At 40.9% G+C, this 15,231-nt stretch overlaps 1 protein-coding gene across 3 annotated transcripts in view; it reads left to right on the plus strand.

Annotated features, from left to right (window-relative positions):
* LOC122807242 (transgelin-2-like) overlaps nt 1–15,231 on the plus strand; it is a 391,792-nt gene that overhangs the window by 337,086 nt on the left and 39,475 nt on the right. For all 3 annotated transcript variants that reach the window (XM_044078328.1, XM_044078326.1, XM_044078327.1), the window contains exon 3: nt 7,302–7,476. In XM_044078328.1, the coding sequence (XP_043934263.1) occupies nt 7,302–7,476 (175 nt within the window). The remainder of the gene's footprint in view (nt 1–7,301; nt 7,477–15,231) is intronic.

Consider the following 15,231-nt stretch of genomic DNA (forward strand, 5'->3'; position numbering starts at 1 on the left):
AAACTGTTTATAGATGCATAAGATGTGGAAGGAGTAAAGACACAAATTGATAAACTGTGCAGATTCTATAATTTATTCTCAGACACAATAGATTATAGATATATTTACAAAATCGTATGCAAAAAGTTTGACTCAAAGGGGTAATGAGTTGTCCTACTGACATGCAGGTAATCCCAGATACTGGAATCAAATTAGATTATATTGAGAAAGAACTGGGCAAACTGGAGCCAAACAAAGGCCAGGGAGGAGATGGAATTAGTAATAATGACCTGAAAACACTTCAGCAAGAATTTACGGTACCATTATATCTTTTATTCACTAGATCATATAAATATGGGGAGATTCCTCAAGATTGGAGGCATGTGCTTATTAAACCTGTCTTTAAGGGAAAGGGGAGTAGGACAAACCAAGAGTCATATAGACCCTTAAATCTACTTTCATGCTGTGGAAAAATAATGGAGAAGATAATATTGGTTAAGTTATTGTCAGAACTGGATAGGTTGGGACTTGAAACCATATATCAGCTTGCATATGTTAAAAACAGATCTATAACATATTCTATAATGATACAACTATGAATGAAAAATTGTGCTGTGATGTAATTTATATAGATTTGCTTCAGTACTTGACAGGGTCATACACAAAACACTGATCAATAAATTAGTACAACTAAGTATTGATGTATTCTTGATAAGATGGATAGCTGTCTGGCTTACAAATAGGACATGACAACTGTCATACAGCAACTGGACAGGTGAAATTCTTGGTCACAGTCAGGGTGTCCCACAGGTCTCTGTCCTAGGCCCTTACTTGTTTAGATTGTATCTTTCAGACCTAACTTTTTCATCTAATGTGTTCTACTGTCTATATGCAGATTACCTGAAATTGTTTAAACTGATTACATGCGTTACAGATAAGGCGTGTCTTCAAAATAACTTGACAAATTGACCATTTGGGCACAGGAGAATAATATGCTAATATGTGTCAAAAACTAAGCATATGAGATTTGGGAGACATAAATTGAAAGGTGAATATTTAATACATAACACAGTGATTGAAATTGTAGACTCATTTAAGGACCTGGGTATATGGGTAGATTCAGCTATGAGTTTTTCTAATCATATCAACCAATTGGTTAAAGATAGTTATAGAACTTTAGGTTGTATAAAAAGCAAAAATATACCAAGAGCATCCATGGATGTGAAAATTTAAGTTCTTATGCAAGACTAAAATATCTGAACTTGTACAGTGTCTCTTACAGATATCTAAGAGGAGATCTTATTCAAGTATATGGGTCATTTAGAGACAACTACTTCTGGGAATGTTTGGGGTTATCAAAAAGTACTAGAGAATCATCAGACAACCTATGTAGAAGATTCTATAGGAATGACAAGTTTACTAATTGGTTCTCTGGCAGAGTAGCTGATGCATGGAAGAGACTACCAAATTACATTAAAGCAAATACTAGTTTAGATATTTTAAGAACAGCCTGGACACTTATTATGAGAACAAGTGTTATAGTATATTGGCAAATTAGAAGGGATTTTAATGCCCATGCTTGAAATATTTGTATGTATGTATGTATCCGTCTAAAATCCCACTGGACTGCCAGCAATAAATGTGAGGTTCCCCACTCAAAACCCAGGTCAGCAATTAAGGAGCCTCAATGCTCACCACTGACTCCAGTGTTGGAGCGTTATGGAAAACACCGGAGCACACGAGTAAAATTCCACAATTTCCCTTAACAGCACAACAGGAACACACACTTTTTTCCTGGGACTGGACTATATACTTCTGTCCACCCCAAATTTAATCCCTTATTAAACACTTCAGAACAATGTGTACCAGTTTATAATTTGGCACCCAGTTGTTAATAAACAACTTATCACTGGCAGTTTCTCATTCACACTTATTAGCTCCATAACCTTCTGTTTCTCACCTTCCCTCAATGGACATTTGACTATGTGTCCCCTCTGGTTACACTTGAAACATCTAATCCCTAACCATGCACTTGGATTATTAGTTTCTACCATTACTGTTGTACTCTGTTATAGTGGTTTAGACTGGCCTCCATGGGTTCTCTTATGTCCATGTGCAGCACTGGGTATCCCTTTCTTATGTAGTGGTGCTGTACTTGCCAAGTGGAGATCCCCTTTTCTCCCCAACTCCTCTGCAGAGTTACATTCACGGTCTGCTAATCAGAATCTCATGTTCCCTCACCAAAAGGTTTGCCAGTCCCTCAAAAGTGGTGACCTGAAATCCACTCTCCAATCTGTGAAAGCAAGTTCTTAAGTTGGCAATATAATCACGTACACTTTCATCTGCTTTGCGTCTATGTTCACTAAACTTTTCCCTATATGCCTCAGGTATAAGTTTGAAACAGTTAAGCAACATTTCACTTTGTCATAATTCAAACAATGTACAGTCTGAACAGCTTTACCATGGAGTAGGGGAGTCAGGAGCCGAACCCAGAGCTCATGGTCAACATCATATTTTCTACATACCCACTCAAAGATATTAGTACAACTATGAAAGTCATCCCCATCCCTGAACTGAAGAAAATGTTTACTGACATTTGCAGCTTCTGGGGTCCAGTTATTCCCTTCCCCATTACCTCCATGACCCTCTTGAAGGGTAAGAAGCTTCACTTCATGTGGGTCCTGTCTCTCATTGTCCTTGACCTCTAAATGCCTCAGTATCTCTGCTGATTACAGTTCAAGATGTCACATTCACTCCTTAGCCTCCAGTTCCAATCTCCTTAACTCCAGATGGATTCTCAGGCCCTCTGAAGAAAATATGGACTGTCTTGTCTTGGCAGGCTGCACATCACCAACACCAAACTGGATATTCTTTGAATGGCTGGTCTGAGATGTGGCTGCAACCATGGCTGAAATCATTGCTTCCTTGGTCAGGTTGGCATGTGCCAACCCTCGGGCTTCACACTCCTTAGCCAACTGGATCTTTGTCAGCTTGCTAAAATCTTCTCCTAACATCCTTGTTTGACTATCTAACTAAAAAAAATAAATAAAACTTTGGTGGATTGAAATTCTGAGTGTTTACATTGTGGCAGTCAAGAGTGCACACCCTAATGACAACTACCCACATATTACTGGAATCCAGTTAAAAATCCCACTAAGCTGCCAAAAATTAAATTTGATGTCTGGCTAAAATCCCACCAGATATCCAACAATAATGTGATGTCCAGCTAATATCATACCGGACTGCTAATAATAAAAGTGATGTCTGCCACTTAAAACCCGGGTCAGCAATTTAGGAGACTCAGTCTTCACCACTAACTCCAGTGTGGGAGTGTCATAGAAAACACTGGAGCACAGAGCACACGAGTAAAATTCCACAATTTCCCTTAACAGCACAACAGGAGCATGTTCTGTTTTCCTGGGACTGGACTATATGCCTCTGTCCACCCCAAATATAATCCCTTATAAACTTCAGAGCGATGTGTTCCAGTTTAAGACCTCTGACTGACTCCCACTCAAAATAAATTAAAATCTCACACACACAAACACTTAAGGGAAGCCTGGCACAGATTTCCAGCTGTGTCCCCTCCCCAGTACAAATGGTAAATGCTGCCACCAGTCAGACAGATCTACACACCCATCAAAGGGTAATCAATTATTAAAAATTAAGTATAAAAATAAATGATAGCGATGACAAGAAGCAACCAGGCATTCAAGGTGACCCTGGGGAGTATTAAGCACATATAAGCGCACTCTCATCTCTGAAGAATACACCGCTTGTCCAGCCACAATGTAAAGTAATGAAAAACATTTAATAATAAGTAAAATTATTACAAGAATGTAAATCAATAACTTTCAATGAATACCATAAGTCAACACCAGAAATATAAAATTAAACTGTAGGATAGAAGTCCATCTCTATCTAAATAACTAAACTTTCCTAATCTAACAAGAGAATACTCTCTCTCATTTAATGTAAAACATAACAGCAAGGCCAAGGCAGGCTTACAGTTTTTGACGAGTCCTTTTTTGGGTATTCACTGCACAGCACTGTAAATGACTGCAACTCTTCACTAACTGCTGCTCTTAACTAACTGCTCAGCTTAAGAGTCTCAACTGTCTTATTTTAAAAACAAGTCAGCTGTTTGAAAAAGTTGTTATTCATGTCAATCAGCTGTTCAAATAATCATCTAGCAACCAGGAGCATTCTAATGACATCACATACTGATCAGCTGATTCTCCAGACAGTTTGTACTTTAGAATCTCCCTCACAAACATGTGCAATTAGAAATGTATCAAAGCACTGACACATTCTTTAAACATTTTGTTTAAACAGGGAAATACTCAGCACTTCAAAAACGTATTTACATTTTCACAATTAGATGCACTGGCATGCAATACAAGTTAATCTGAGAATGTACACAAATCTCCTGCCAGACATGCTAACACAGATGACAGGGTCTATATTGGAACACCAAACATTCAAATTGTCAAGTGTTCTAATATCGAACCCTATGAATCAAAAATGTAAAACATTGAACATTCAGAACAGCGAATTCTTTCCTAGGGAAAACATTTGCTGTTCTAAAACACATACACAGAACAAAAGCACACCAAACAAACAGCAATCCACACACATACACCTAAACTCTTACACCTAACCCTACACTAAACTATATATACACCACTAACTATCCACTTACCTTAACACAAACCCTAACCCTAAGTTCCGTCACTATCGCAGTCACCTCACCCACACCCTAACCCTCACGTCCACACAATCGCACACTTACCTGACCCGTGCCCTAACCCTAACTCACCTAACCCTCATGTCTACACAATCGCACACTTACCTGAACCCGACACATAACTTTCCACCACAGCGCTGAAAATACTGAAGCAACAAAAACAGACAACCAAATTCTTTTCTTAGGAAAAAAATTGGTTTTCTGTTTCTTCGATATTTTTAGCATTCGCTGAAAAAGGTTCGATATTAGAACACTCGAAATTTTGACCGTTTGGTGTTCTAATACAGACCCAGATGACAGTATTTTCATTTTCTTCACAGGTGTCCATATTCTTTTCTGTTCTATTTTTTTAGGAAGGAAAGCTGGTAAAGGATGTAATGTAAGGTGAAGGTGTATTGTAAGACATAAGGGGCATAAGCTTTAACAAACAAACGTAATATAGACAAAAACTGATGAGGGTGCTAACACATGGGGAGGATGCAGTGAATTCAGACACATGCCAATAAAAGTAGGGCAACAGCAGGGGAAAGTATTGACATAGTAGAGAATGCACTGGTATGGGGGGGTTAGGTTGAGAATGGATTTCTGTAGGCACTGTCTGTGCACTATCCAGGTGCAGGCCAGATAGTGCCCTGCCTGAGTTGTTGATGTCAGTGTCAGGCAGTGATGCACCTCCACCAGTCACAAGAGAAGCCTTTCTAAATGGCTGATGTGGGCTTCCAGCAGCTTGTATACAATCTCCTCCAACATATGCATCTGGTGACAAATTCACTTTCCATCCCAGTGCCACCAGAGTGAATAACGGCACTCCCTGCTAGTGAAGTACCACCAGGGGGAGGAGAGATTGCCAACAGGATGTGCCCCACTGCAGCCACCAGGAATACAGTTTGGAATGTCTGGAATGCTGGCTTAAGACACAACAGATGACTAGGCCTGCCAAGGATCATAGACCATGGCCATCCCACTGCCACTGCATTTGTATACAAAGTGAGAGGAGAAATGGGGAGAAAGAAAAAAAAACCAAAATAATTGTAAGAGCAAATATAGCAACTTTAGAAGGTGTGTGTGGGGGGGATGTATAACAAATATAATTAATAATGAATTACATCATGCAACTATATAACCACACCTGTATAATGCTACCTTCTGACTAACTGCATGAGTATAATATAAAATGCTGCTATGCTGTAACTTGCTACCCGATCACTTTTAACATAATTGTAATTACTAAAAGAAATGAAATAACAGTCCTACACGCAACTAGAATGTCTTTCCATTCTCCTCTGATACAAAAGATAATTGTCCTGTATGGCCTTCAAAGGTGCAAAATAGAAATATACCATTAAGTAACTTGTCTACAACACATATTCAGTATGCAGGAAAGCTATACACAGTATGCCTGTGTAGACTGGACAGATACTTACAGTTAGACTGGACAGATACTTACAGTACATCTTGAATGCCCTTACTCTGACCTCTTATTTCCACTAGCTAAGTAGGTCTGGCTGGCACTTCCTCTGGTCACCATAGTGTTGCCTGTACTGCTTACTAGACTGAAGTATTTCAGTAGCATCAGACCCCAATCTGGCAAGATTATAGTGAGCATACACTTTGTACTTTGGACCGTCATAATGGTCCCCGATTAAGCACTCTCGGTGGTCTGTTTGCAGCAGCTGTAGGAAGATTTTTGACTTCTTGCTGCACCACTGTAGTGCCCTGCCACACTCAGTGCCCTTAGAAGACATAGCCAAGTGCCCTACCACACTCAGTGCTTTTAAAAGACATGGTCAAGTGCCCTTGCCACAAACAGTGCCTTTAAAAGCCACAGGCACTTGCCTTACCACAATCATGGCCATTAGCCATGACCAACTGCATCAGCACACTCAAGGGCCTTAGAAGCCATGGCCATGTGCCCCACCACAATCAAGGCCCTTAGAAGCCATAGCAAAGTACCCCACTACAATCAGGGGCCTTGGAAGCCATGACTATGTTGGTCTAGTGCCCTGCCATAATCAGGGCCCTAAGAAGCCCTGACAGAGTGCTACACCATAATCAGGCCTTTAGAAGCCATGACAGAGTGCTACACCATAATCAGTGCCCTTAGAGCACATGGCAATGTACATGGCCTTATTCCAGAGAACAGTGTCAAGTCTGTTCTGGTCAAAGCCATCAATTTTTTATTTGTTTGTTTCCTTGTTTATTTTTGCCACATGTCTGGGTAATGTTTATTTCACCTAAAGTGGGAGCCAAGAGGTTGCAAGGAAATGCTCATGTCTGCTTTAAAAATATTTGAAAACTAAAATTTCTAGGACATGTGTAATTGTAAAAAGTTCAGTTTACGTTTAAATGTTTATGCCACAGCAGTATGAATGATCTGTGCAAATTCTTTGATGATACTGTTTCTGCACTTTCTAATATTGTAAACAGCTGAGTAAGCTGAGCTACTGGTGCTGATGTGTTCTGAAGTCATAAAATTGTACTTCCTTGTCAGAAAATGATTTTCCTCACTCATGCCATGAAAAGTAACATACCTCCAGGATTCACTTAATTACTGTGCAACAATTTCTCCTTTCAGATTCTTTGTGAACTCATAAACAGTCTTTATCCTGAGGGGCAAAAGCCAATCAAGAAGATTCAGAAGTCGTCTATGGCCTTCAAGCAGATGGAGCAAATCTCCCAATTTCTAAAGGCAGTGGAGTCCTATGGCCTTTCTACCACAGACATCTTCCAAACTGTTGACCTATGGGAAAGTAAGAAAGAAAAAGCAGAGTATTATGGGTGCTAAATGCTCCTGCACTTAAAATGCTATCATTTTTATTTTTCAGCAATAATGCATTGTAATATGAGTCGGCACATGGTCAACTATGTATGTGTGTGTGTATATGGTTCCCCTTTATAATCTCGAGATACTGAAAGCTCAAATTTCAGTGTCTCAAAACTATAAAGGCGAACAGCCCACAATCCGAAACACAAACACGAAAAACTGAAATCCCGAACATTCACAAACCATACACCACACAACACGCACACCATTCAACCCACAACACACAAACTACGCAATCCTACACTACATCTACGCAGGGGAGCAAGCCCCCCTGCACCCCCTACAACCCCCCACTTATATATATATATATATATATATATATATATATATATATATATATACCAACTCTGAGATCGCACTAACACTTAAGAAATTCATCACTCACACGCAGACATTCAACACTGTCTTGCACACACACACACACACACACACACACACACACACACACACACACACACACACACATATATACAAACACAACCTCTCTACCCTAACCCACAACTTACAAAAAACCTCACATACACTCACTTACCTTCACTTCCGTAAAGCATCCCGGGCAAACACTTCCTGTCCCGTTGCTACACTACATAAGTGCGGATTCGAGCTATTCGAATTTGCACTTATGCACTTTCAAGATTTTACATTTTTTGCCTTTACAGTCCTGAGATACTGAAATTCGAGATTTCAGTATTTCAGGATTGTAAAGGGGAACCATGTATGTGTATATATATATATATATATATATATATATATATATATATATATATATATATATAAAATGTATATGTGTGTTTTTATATATATATAGGTTCATAGGTTCATAGGTTCGTACTAGGCTATCTGCCCTAGGGCATTTATAAGCCTAGCCAGAGTGTATGTGGCTTACACCACCCCTTAGGATGAGAATACTACGCCCTTTTAGGGTTTAGTTTACTATGCCTCTGTCTAGTAGTGACAAAGAGATGACCCCCGGGGTAAACCTACGATCTCCCATCCACTCGTCGAGATTTCTCTTGAATAGAGTCAGTGAGTGTCTCTGCCTAACATGGACTGGGATTCTGTTCCAGAGTGTAGGGAGCCTCTGGGTTATGAATCTGTCCCTCCAGCAAGTTCTATTTATTTCTGTGTTGAGGTTTAAGTCACTTGTTCTCGTGGCTCTGATGGATTTGGATTTTCTGAGGTGGAGCATGTCCATTAATTCAGGATTGGACATGGCCTTGTACGTCAGGCACAGATCACCTCTGAGTAGGCGGTATGCGACTGAATAGAGCTGGAGTTTTTTCAGTCGGGCAGCATATGACATATGTTTAAGACCCTTTATCCTCTTGGTGAGGAACCTTTGGGGTCTTTCCAACTGCTGCAGGTGTTGGGTGAGATACATCCCAAATGGGGCATTGTACTCAATCATTGGCCTGATAAGAGAAGAGTACAGGGGCACAATGACCTCTCTTGATCTAGATGTGAAACCCTTCATGATAAGGTGGGCAATATAGAAAGTCTTCCTAACCACTTTGGCAATGTGAGTGTCAAATGAGAGGTTACTGTCAACCTGGGTCCCTAGGTCCCTGATTACCTCTTCCGTACTTAATGGATTACCGCCTATGTGGTAATTTGTTGGTACCTTGTTTTTCCCAAAGGGTATGACTATACATTTTTTGGCGTTTAGCTTAAGGCCATGGCTCTGGCACCAATTATCCATTTCTATGAGGCCTCTCTGAAGGATGTTTGTGTCCGCTGGAGTATCAATTATGGCCCAGTTTGCAGTCATCTGCGAACTTTGTCAGCCACAATCCTCCTATGTTTGCCTGTACCTCGGAAAAATAAATGCTGAACAAGAGGGGTCCCAGGACTGAGCCCTGTGGGACACTGCTTGTGACTGGCTTAGAGTCTGACATAGCTCCAGCAACTCTGACCCTGTGGGTTCTGTCCTTGAGCCAGTTTGCAACCCATCTTGTGACATATGGGTTTACATTTAAGCTGGTGAGTTTGTCTATGATGCCCGAGTGGGGTATTGTGTCAAAGGCTTTTGCAAGGTCAAGGTAGGCTGTGTGAACTGCCTTACCCTCATCAATGGCCTTAGTGACTGTTTCAAAAAAGTCGACCAAGTTCAAAAGGCAGGATCTGCCCTTGACAAAGCCAAATTGGGTAGGATACAATGTCTGTAGGTCCCCAATGTCTTTGTTTATGAGTTCCATAATGATCCTCTCTATAGCTTTGCAGACCAGGCTCGTCAGGCTTATGGGGCGGTAATTTCCAGGGTCCGTAGAAGCACCACCTTTGTGAAGTGGGACCACTGTTGCCATACGCCACTCTTTGGGTATGTATCCTGTGGTAAGGCTAAGATTAAACAGCAGCCTTATGTGTGGGTTTAGTTCCTCTTGGAGTTCATGTAGCACACAGCCCGGGACACCATCCGGTCCCATTGATGCTGTGTTTTTAGCTTTAGAGAGGGCGGGTCTCACCTGGGCATCTGAGATGTTAGGGAGGCTACACTCTGCTGGGATAGTTATTTCTCCTTTTGGGGGGGAGGGGGAGGAGAAATTTGCACTGAACCTGTCTGCCAGAATGTTGGCAATGTCAGTGGGTTCAGTGTATTTTGTGTCATTTTGGACTAACTCTGAGCATATCTGGGAGTTTCCACCCAGGTTTCTAACATAGCTAAAGAAGGCCTTGTGATTGTCTTTTGTGTCATTTGCGATTTTTCTCTCAAAGTTGGCCTTGGATGATTTTATGAGTGATCGTAGTTTTTTGCTAGTACTGATCAGAGATGCCTTTCCTTTTAGGGATTTTGCTCTGTCATGTAGTAGCTTCCTCCTTCTGTTGTAAAGTTTGTTTATGGCTGGGGTCCACCAGACCGGTCGCCTGCCTTTGGGGGAATGGGTCTTGGTTTTATTTGGGATTGCATGATCCATACATTCTTGAAGGTGCCCATAGAAGGCATTTGCAAGGGATTCAGCAGTGTGGGTTGTGGTTTCCACTGGCCCGGGGGCCTTGAAAGATACCACTTCAGTCTTAAGAATATGCATCTACTTTAAATAACTGAAGATCAGAACACCGACGTTCATTTTTGCAAGACTACAAATACCAAAACCTCACATACCCGAATGCTGAAGCTTTCTAAGGGTAAGAAAATATTTGCCCAAACTTAAAATAGACACTGAAGTAATTAAAACCCATCCACGTGGGGGGGGGGGGCTGCACCCCCAACTATATATATATATATATATATATATATATATATATATATATATATATATATATATATATATATACCAACTCCAGGATCGCACTACAGTGGAGAAAAGGACTTGATGGGCAAGTGTTTACTTACCCTGGGAAAGCTTCAGCATTCTGGTATATTAGGTTTCGGTATTTTTCAGTCTTGCGAAAATGAACTTCAGTGTTCAAAAAATTATAAATGCTGTTACTGAGAGTAGACTAGCAAAAGACAGAGAAGATAAGATTGCCAATTATATTGTTAAACATGTTAGATATAACTTTATTTAATTTCTGTTTACTAGCAAAGACAAGGTTTACAGCAATTTGTAAAATTATCTTGTAGGTGGGATTCATCATTGGTGATTTCAGTTTGGAATATGCAGGCTGGGGTAAGATGAATAAGCAAAAATAGTACAAATTATAATCATTTGTACATGTGTGACTTGGTTATTGGCTGGTGATAAGTATGATGTACAGTGACAAGTCATCATACGCTTTTATATGGGAATTGATCAAAGGCATCCTAATTGCATTCTAAATACTAAACATGTAACAGAACTATAGCTTTTAAAGCAAGGACTTGAATTAAATGTATTATTCTGTACTCTGTGCCATAGCAGGCAGGATGCTAACAGTCTGGAATGATGTTAGACATTCAGCCATAAAGAAGTGTAACTGTGGCAGACATCTAGCATAATTTCTGAGGGAATTAAATGAACTCTTTAAAGGGATTAGCTAACTTCTTCACTTTTAGCAATGACACAAATGTACCGGTGCAAAGAAAACATAATACATAAAAATAAAAAAAATAATAATGCAGGAACACACAGAAGCTGTGCGTCAAAGTAGGAAACATCAGTACAACTATGTAACATCAGTGCCTCATGTTGACTTGTGTTGCAGTGGTCATGCTGTGTGATGTAATAGAATGATGGTAAGGTAGTAATGGTAACAGAGGTGGTTAGGGAAGTAATGCCCTACTCTCAATGGATCTACAGTCATGGAAAATCAGTGAGGTATTCATTTTGCATATATTTGGCTATTATTTCTTACTGTGAGGTATCCTATACAGTGTTGTCAAGAAATGAAGACAGCCGTGCTGATCATTTCTTTCTACGATCCTTTTTGAATGCAGTTGTATGGTACAATTAATGTGGCCTCAATATGTTGTGTTTTACCAGTCCCCCATGTATTTTGTACTACTGAGTGAATAAAACATTCAGCTATCAAGGACCAACAGCAGGGAATAGTCAAGGTGTTTCACAGTACTGCAATATTCACAATATTACTGATACCTGTATTTGAGTTTCTTTGTTTGTGTCTTTCGGCTTTTCCCGGTTAGGGGTCGCCACAGCGGAACTCCAGTCTGCTAATGATTGGCAGTAGAGTTTCTCGTGCTGGCTTGCCAGGCCTAACGCACAGTCTTCAACGAAGTAACGCCCGTTCATGCATGTCGCCACACAGAAGACGCTCTAACTGAGAATCGAACAGGCAACGTCTAACTGTGAGGCGACAACGCTACGATACCTGTATTTGAGTATTACTTCTCAATATCAAGTATAAGAAAACAGCATGTGTGAAATTGTCAAGTCTGTAATACTTCATATAGTACATAGAGTGATTATATTATGATCTTATATTTGAAAGGAGACACCTTTGTAATGTAAGCAAGGTTCTTAAAATAGTGGATTATGATAAAGCCTCTGATCATAGCCAACTTACTGTGTGTTCAAGACATGGCTGTCAAGAAATGTTTATTTATTTATTTATTTAACATTTGTTAACTGGGAAAGTCCGACTGGATACAAGTCCTTTTTCAGCGGCGGCCTGGGGAGAAAAGCTCCACTTAAAAAATAATACATACAACAAGAACAGTAGATCATTACAGCCAAATGGGCAATAGAATATAATCTTAAGAGTGAGACATAACTAGAAATCTAGAATATAGGACACTATGTAATTAGAAACATAAATTGTGATACAAGACAATTTAAAATTCTAGAGGATAGGACACTTGGTGTAATTAGAATTATACTACTCAATTGTAACACAAGGTATTATTTGCGTCATACATTTTGTGTATGACTATTAAGAGAGATCGCATCTAAATTCATCTTAGGAAAACATACTGGATTAGCCAGAAACCTAGCATGGAAAACCTACTGGGTTAATCAGAAGCCCAACATGGACATATCCATTTGTTGGTTCGGTGAGTTTTTAGTAAAGTTTTAAATTGCAGTGGAAGTGAGGTAGATATTGTATTAGAAGGTACAGTATTCCAGACTTTAGCTACACAGTTGGAGAAAAGAGATTCCCAGGCCTGACTATTAGCAGTGGAGACTTTTATTAGGGATTTATTATTTGAACGTAATGTTCTGATGCAGGAGTATGGTTATAGTAAATTTTGCAGGGCAGGGGTCTTTTCTTTGTCATAGAATAGTTTATGGGCCATAGCTAGTTGGTTATAATGTAATAGTTGGGGACACTCTAGCGAGTTTAAATGTCTGAGTGATGTACAGTGATGTAATTTGGAGTTTGAATTGGCTGCGAATCTTGCAATTTTGTTGTAGCATGATGTCCTTCAAGGATGCATCTGCAGTCATCACATATGGGTTGTCCTGCCTCAGGCAGCCCTTTGGTCAGCCGGATTCCAAAGTCTGGGTCTGGCCTCGGCTGATGTCGCACTTTCCCCGACGTCAGAGCGTCTGGGGTATAAAAGCATCAGCCGACGCCATTTTCCTCAAGTCTTTCTTGCCGTGTGGTGCCCGAAGCAGAAGCAGTTCGCAAGTGCTGGTCGGCCAGCTCCTGTGATTCAGCTACCGAAGACTTCGAAAAAGCTAAGTACCCCATTGGGGGGACTTTCTTGCCTCAGCCGATGTCAGATAAAGTTAATAATTATTTAACTTGTGGGAAACAAATAGCTCATAAGGATTTCCACTCTTACTGCCTCCCCTGCCTAGGCCCAGACCACGACGTCTCGGCCTGTTCATCCTGTGCTTCCTTCAACCGATGAACTCTTAGACGTCGGTCGGAGTTTGCAGAGGAATTATTTGGGGCTAGTTTTGCTTACAAGATGCCGTCGGAGACTCCAACTTCGCATTTAGTTAAGAAACGGAAGGACAAGGACCGACACACGTGGGCCGCGGTTTCGGCTGAAACCATGGTCAGGCCTACTGCGAGTGTCTCGGTCTCGGCTGAAACAGAGTCCTTGGTACTTCCGATTACCGAAACCGCACAACCGACTACCTTGGCCCCGGAAGCCCCGGCCGAGTCGGTTATTGAATTACCTTCTGAAACTGGTGTCCAGGAACCTTCCGACACCATTCCTTTAGACAAGTCTACTCCTGCACGTGGTGCAGCCAGACCTCCTGCATCCATGTCCATTAAGGCTTTCTCTAGGGCTAAAGCTGCTAAACTTACTAAAGCTTTGCCTCCCAAGGTTACGTCTCAGAGACCTTCTACTGGCTCACAGATTCTTAGCTTAGCAGAGGATCTTATCTCCTTAATTAGAGGTTCTCAACCTCATCCGGACAGGGGCTCTCAACCACCTCCAGACAAAGGCCCAGGGTTGAGCCCTCTGACCCCCACTCCTCAGATGAGTCCACTGATGGCTCTACTCTGTCAGACCACCAGGAGGAGGCTTATTCGGCCTACGAGGATTCTGATGCTGAAGAATCTATTCCCTCGGCCTCCCCTCCTGAAGAGTTTTCCTTTGGAGAGACATTACACTCTGAGAGAACATTTTCAATGGCAGGGTCAGGAATTCTCTGATTCTAGAAAGAGATTAAGGACCTTTTTACATTTACCTCAGCATAGGCCTTTAGCTATACCTCCTGTTTTGAATGTTATTGATGATGTGTACTCTGATGCTAGTACAGCCCCTGACTCTCTCCCTCCGGCTCCTGCCAAACCTGATAGGTACTACAGGGTCCCGGACTCCCATCTACACCTGTACAAGGCCCACTCTGCTGATCCAGAAACTATTTCCCAGGGCCCAAAAGGGGTTGCAGTTGCCACTGCTAGAAACCCTCTACCCTCTGAAAGGGAGTCCAGAGCTTTAGAGAGATGGGGTAAGAAAGTGTATACTTCTGCAACTCTTTCCATGAGGGCATTAAATTGTCAATTTTATATGATACAGTACCAAGAGTATTTGTTAGATGAATTGCATAAGAAACTGTTTTCTTCTGAACCCCTTGATCGCAAATCCCTTCAGGATCTGGTACATAACTCCCAGCAGGTTAGTAACCATTTCTTGCAGTGTGGTTATGATGCATTGGAAGCTTCATGTAGGTCAGCTATGACAGGTGCAGTCATACGTAGGCATGCCTGGCTGAAGGAACAATCTCTGCCAGACCATGTTAAAGCTAAGCTTTTGGATGCTCCTATGGAAAAGCAAAAATTATTTGGTTCCACGGCTCAAGAGGTCTTAAAGAAATTTGAAGAAAAGGCAAAATCTGTGCAA

This window comes from Protopterus annectens, chromosome 7.part0, assembly GCF_019279795.1.
Source record: "Protopterus annectens isolate FY-2018-M chromosome 7.part0, PAN1.0, whole genome shotgun sequence".
NCBI lineage: Eukaryota > Metazoa > Chordata > Ceratodontiformes > Protopteridae > Protopterus > Protopterus annectens.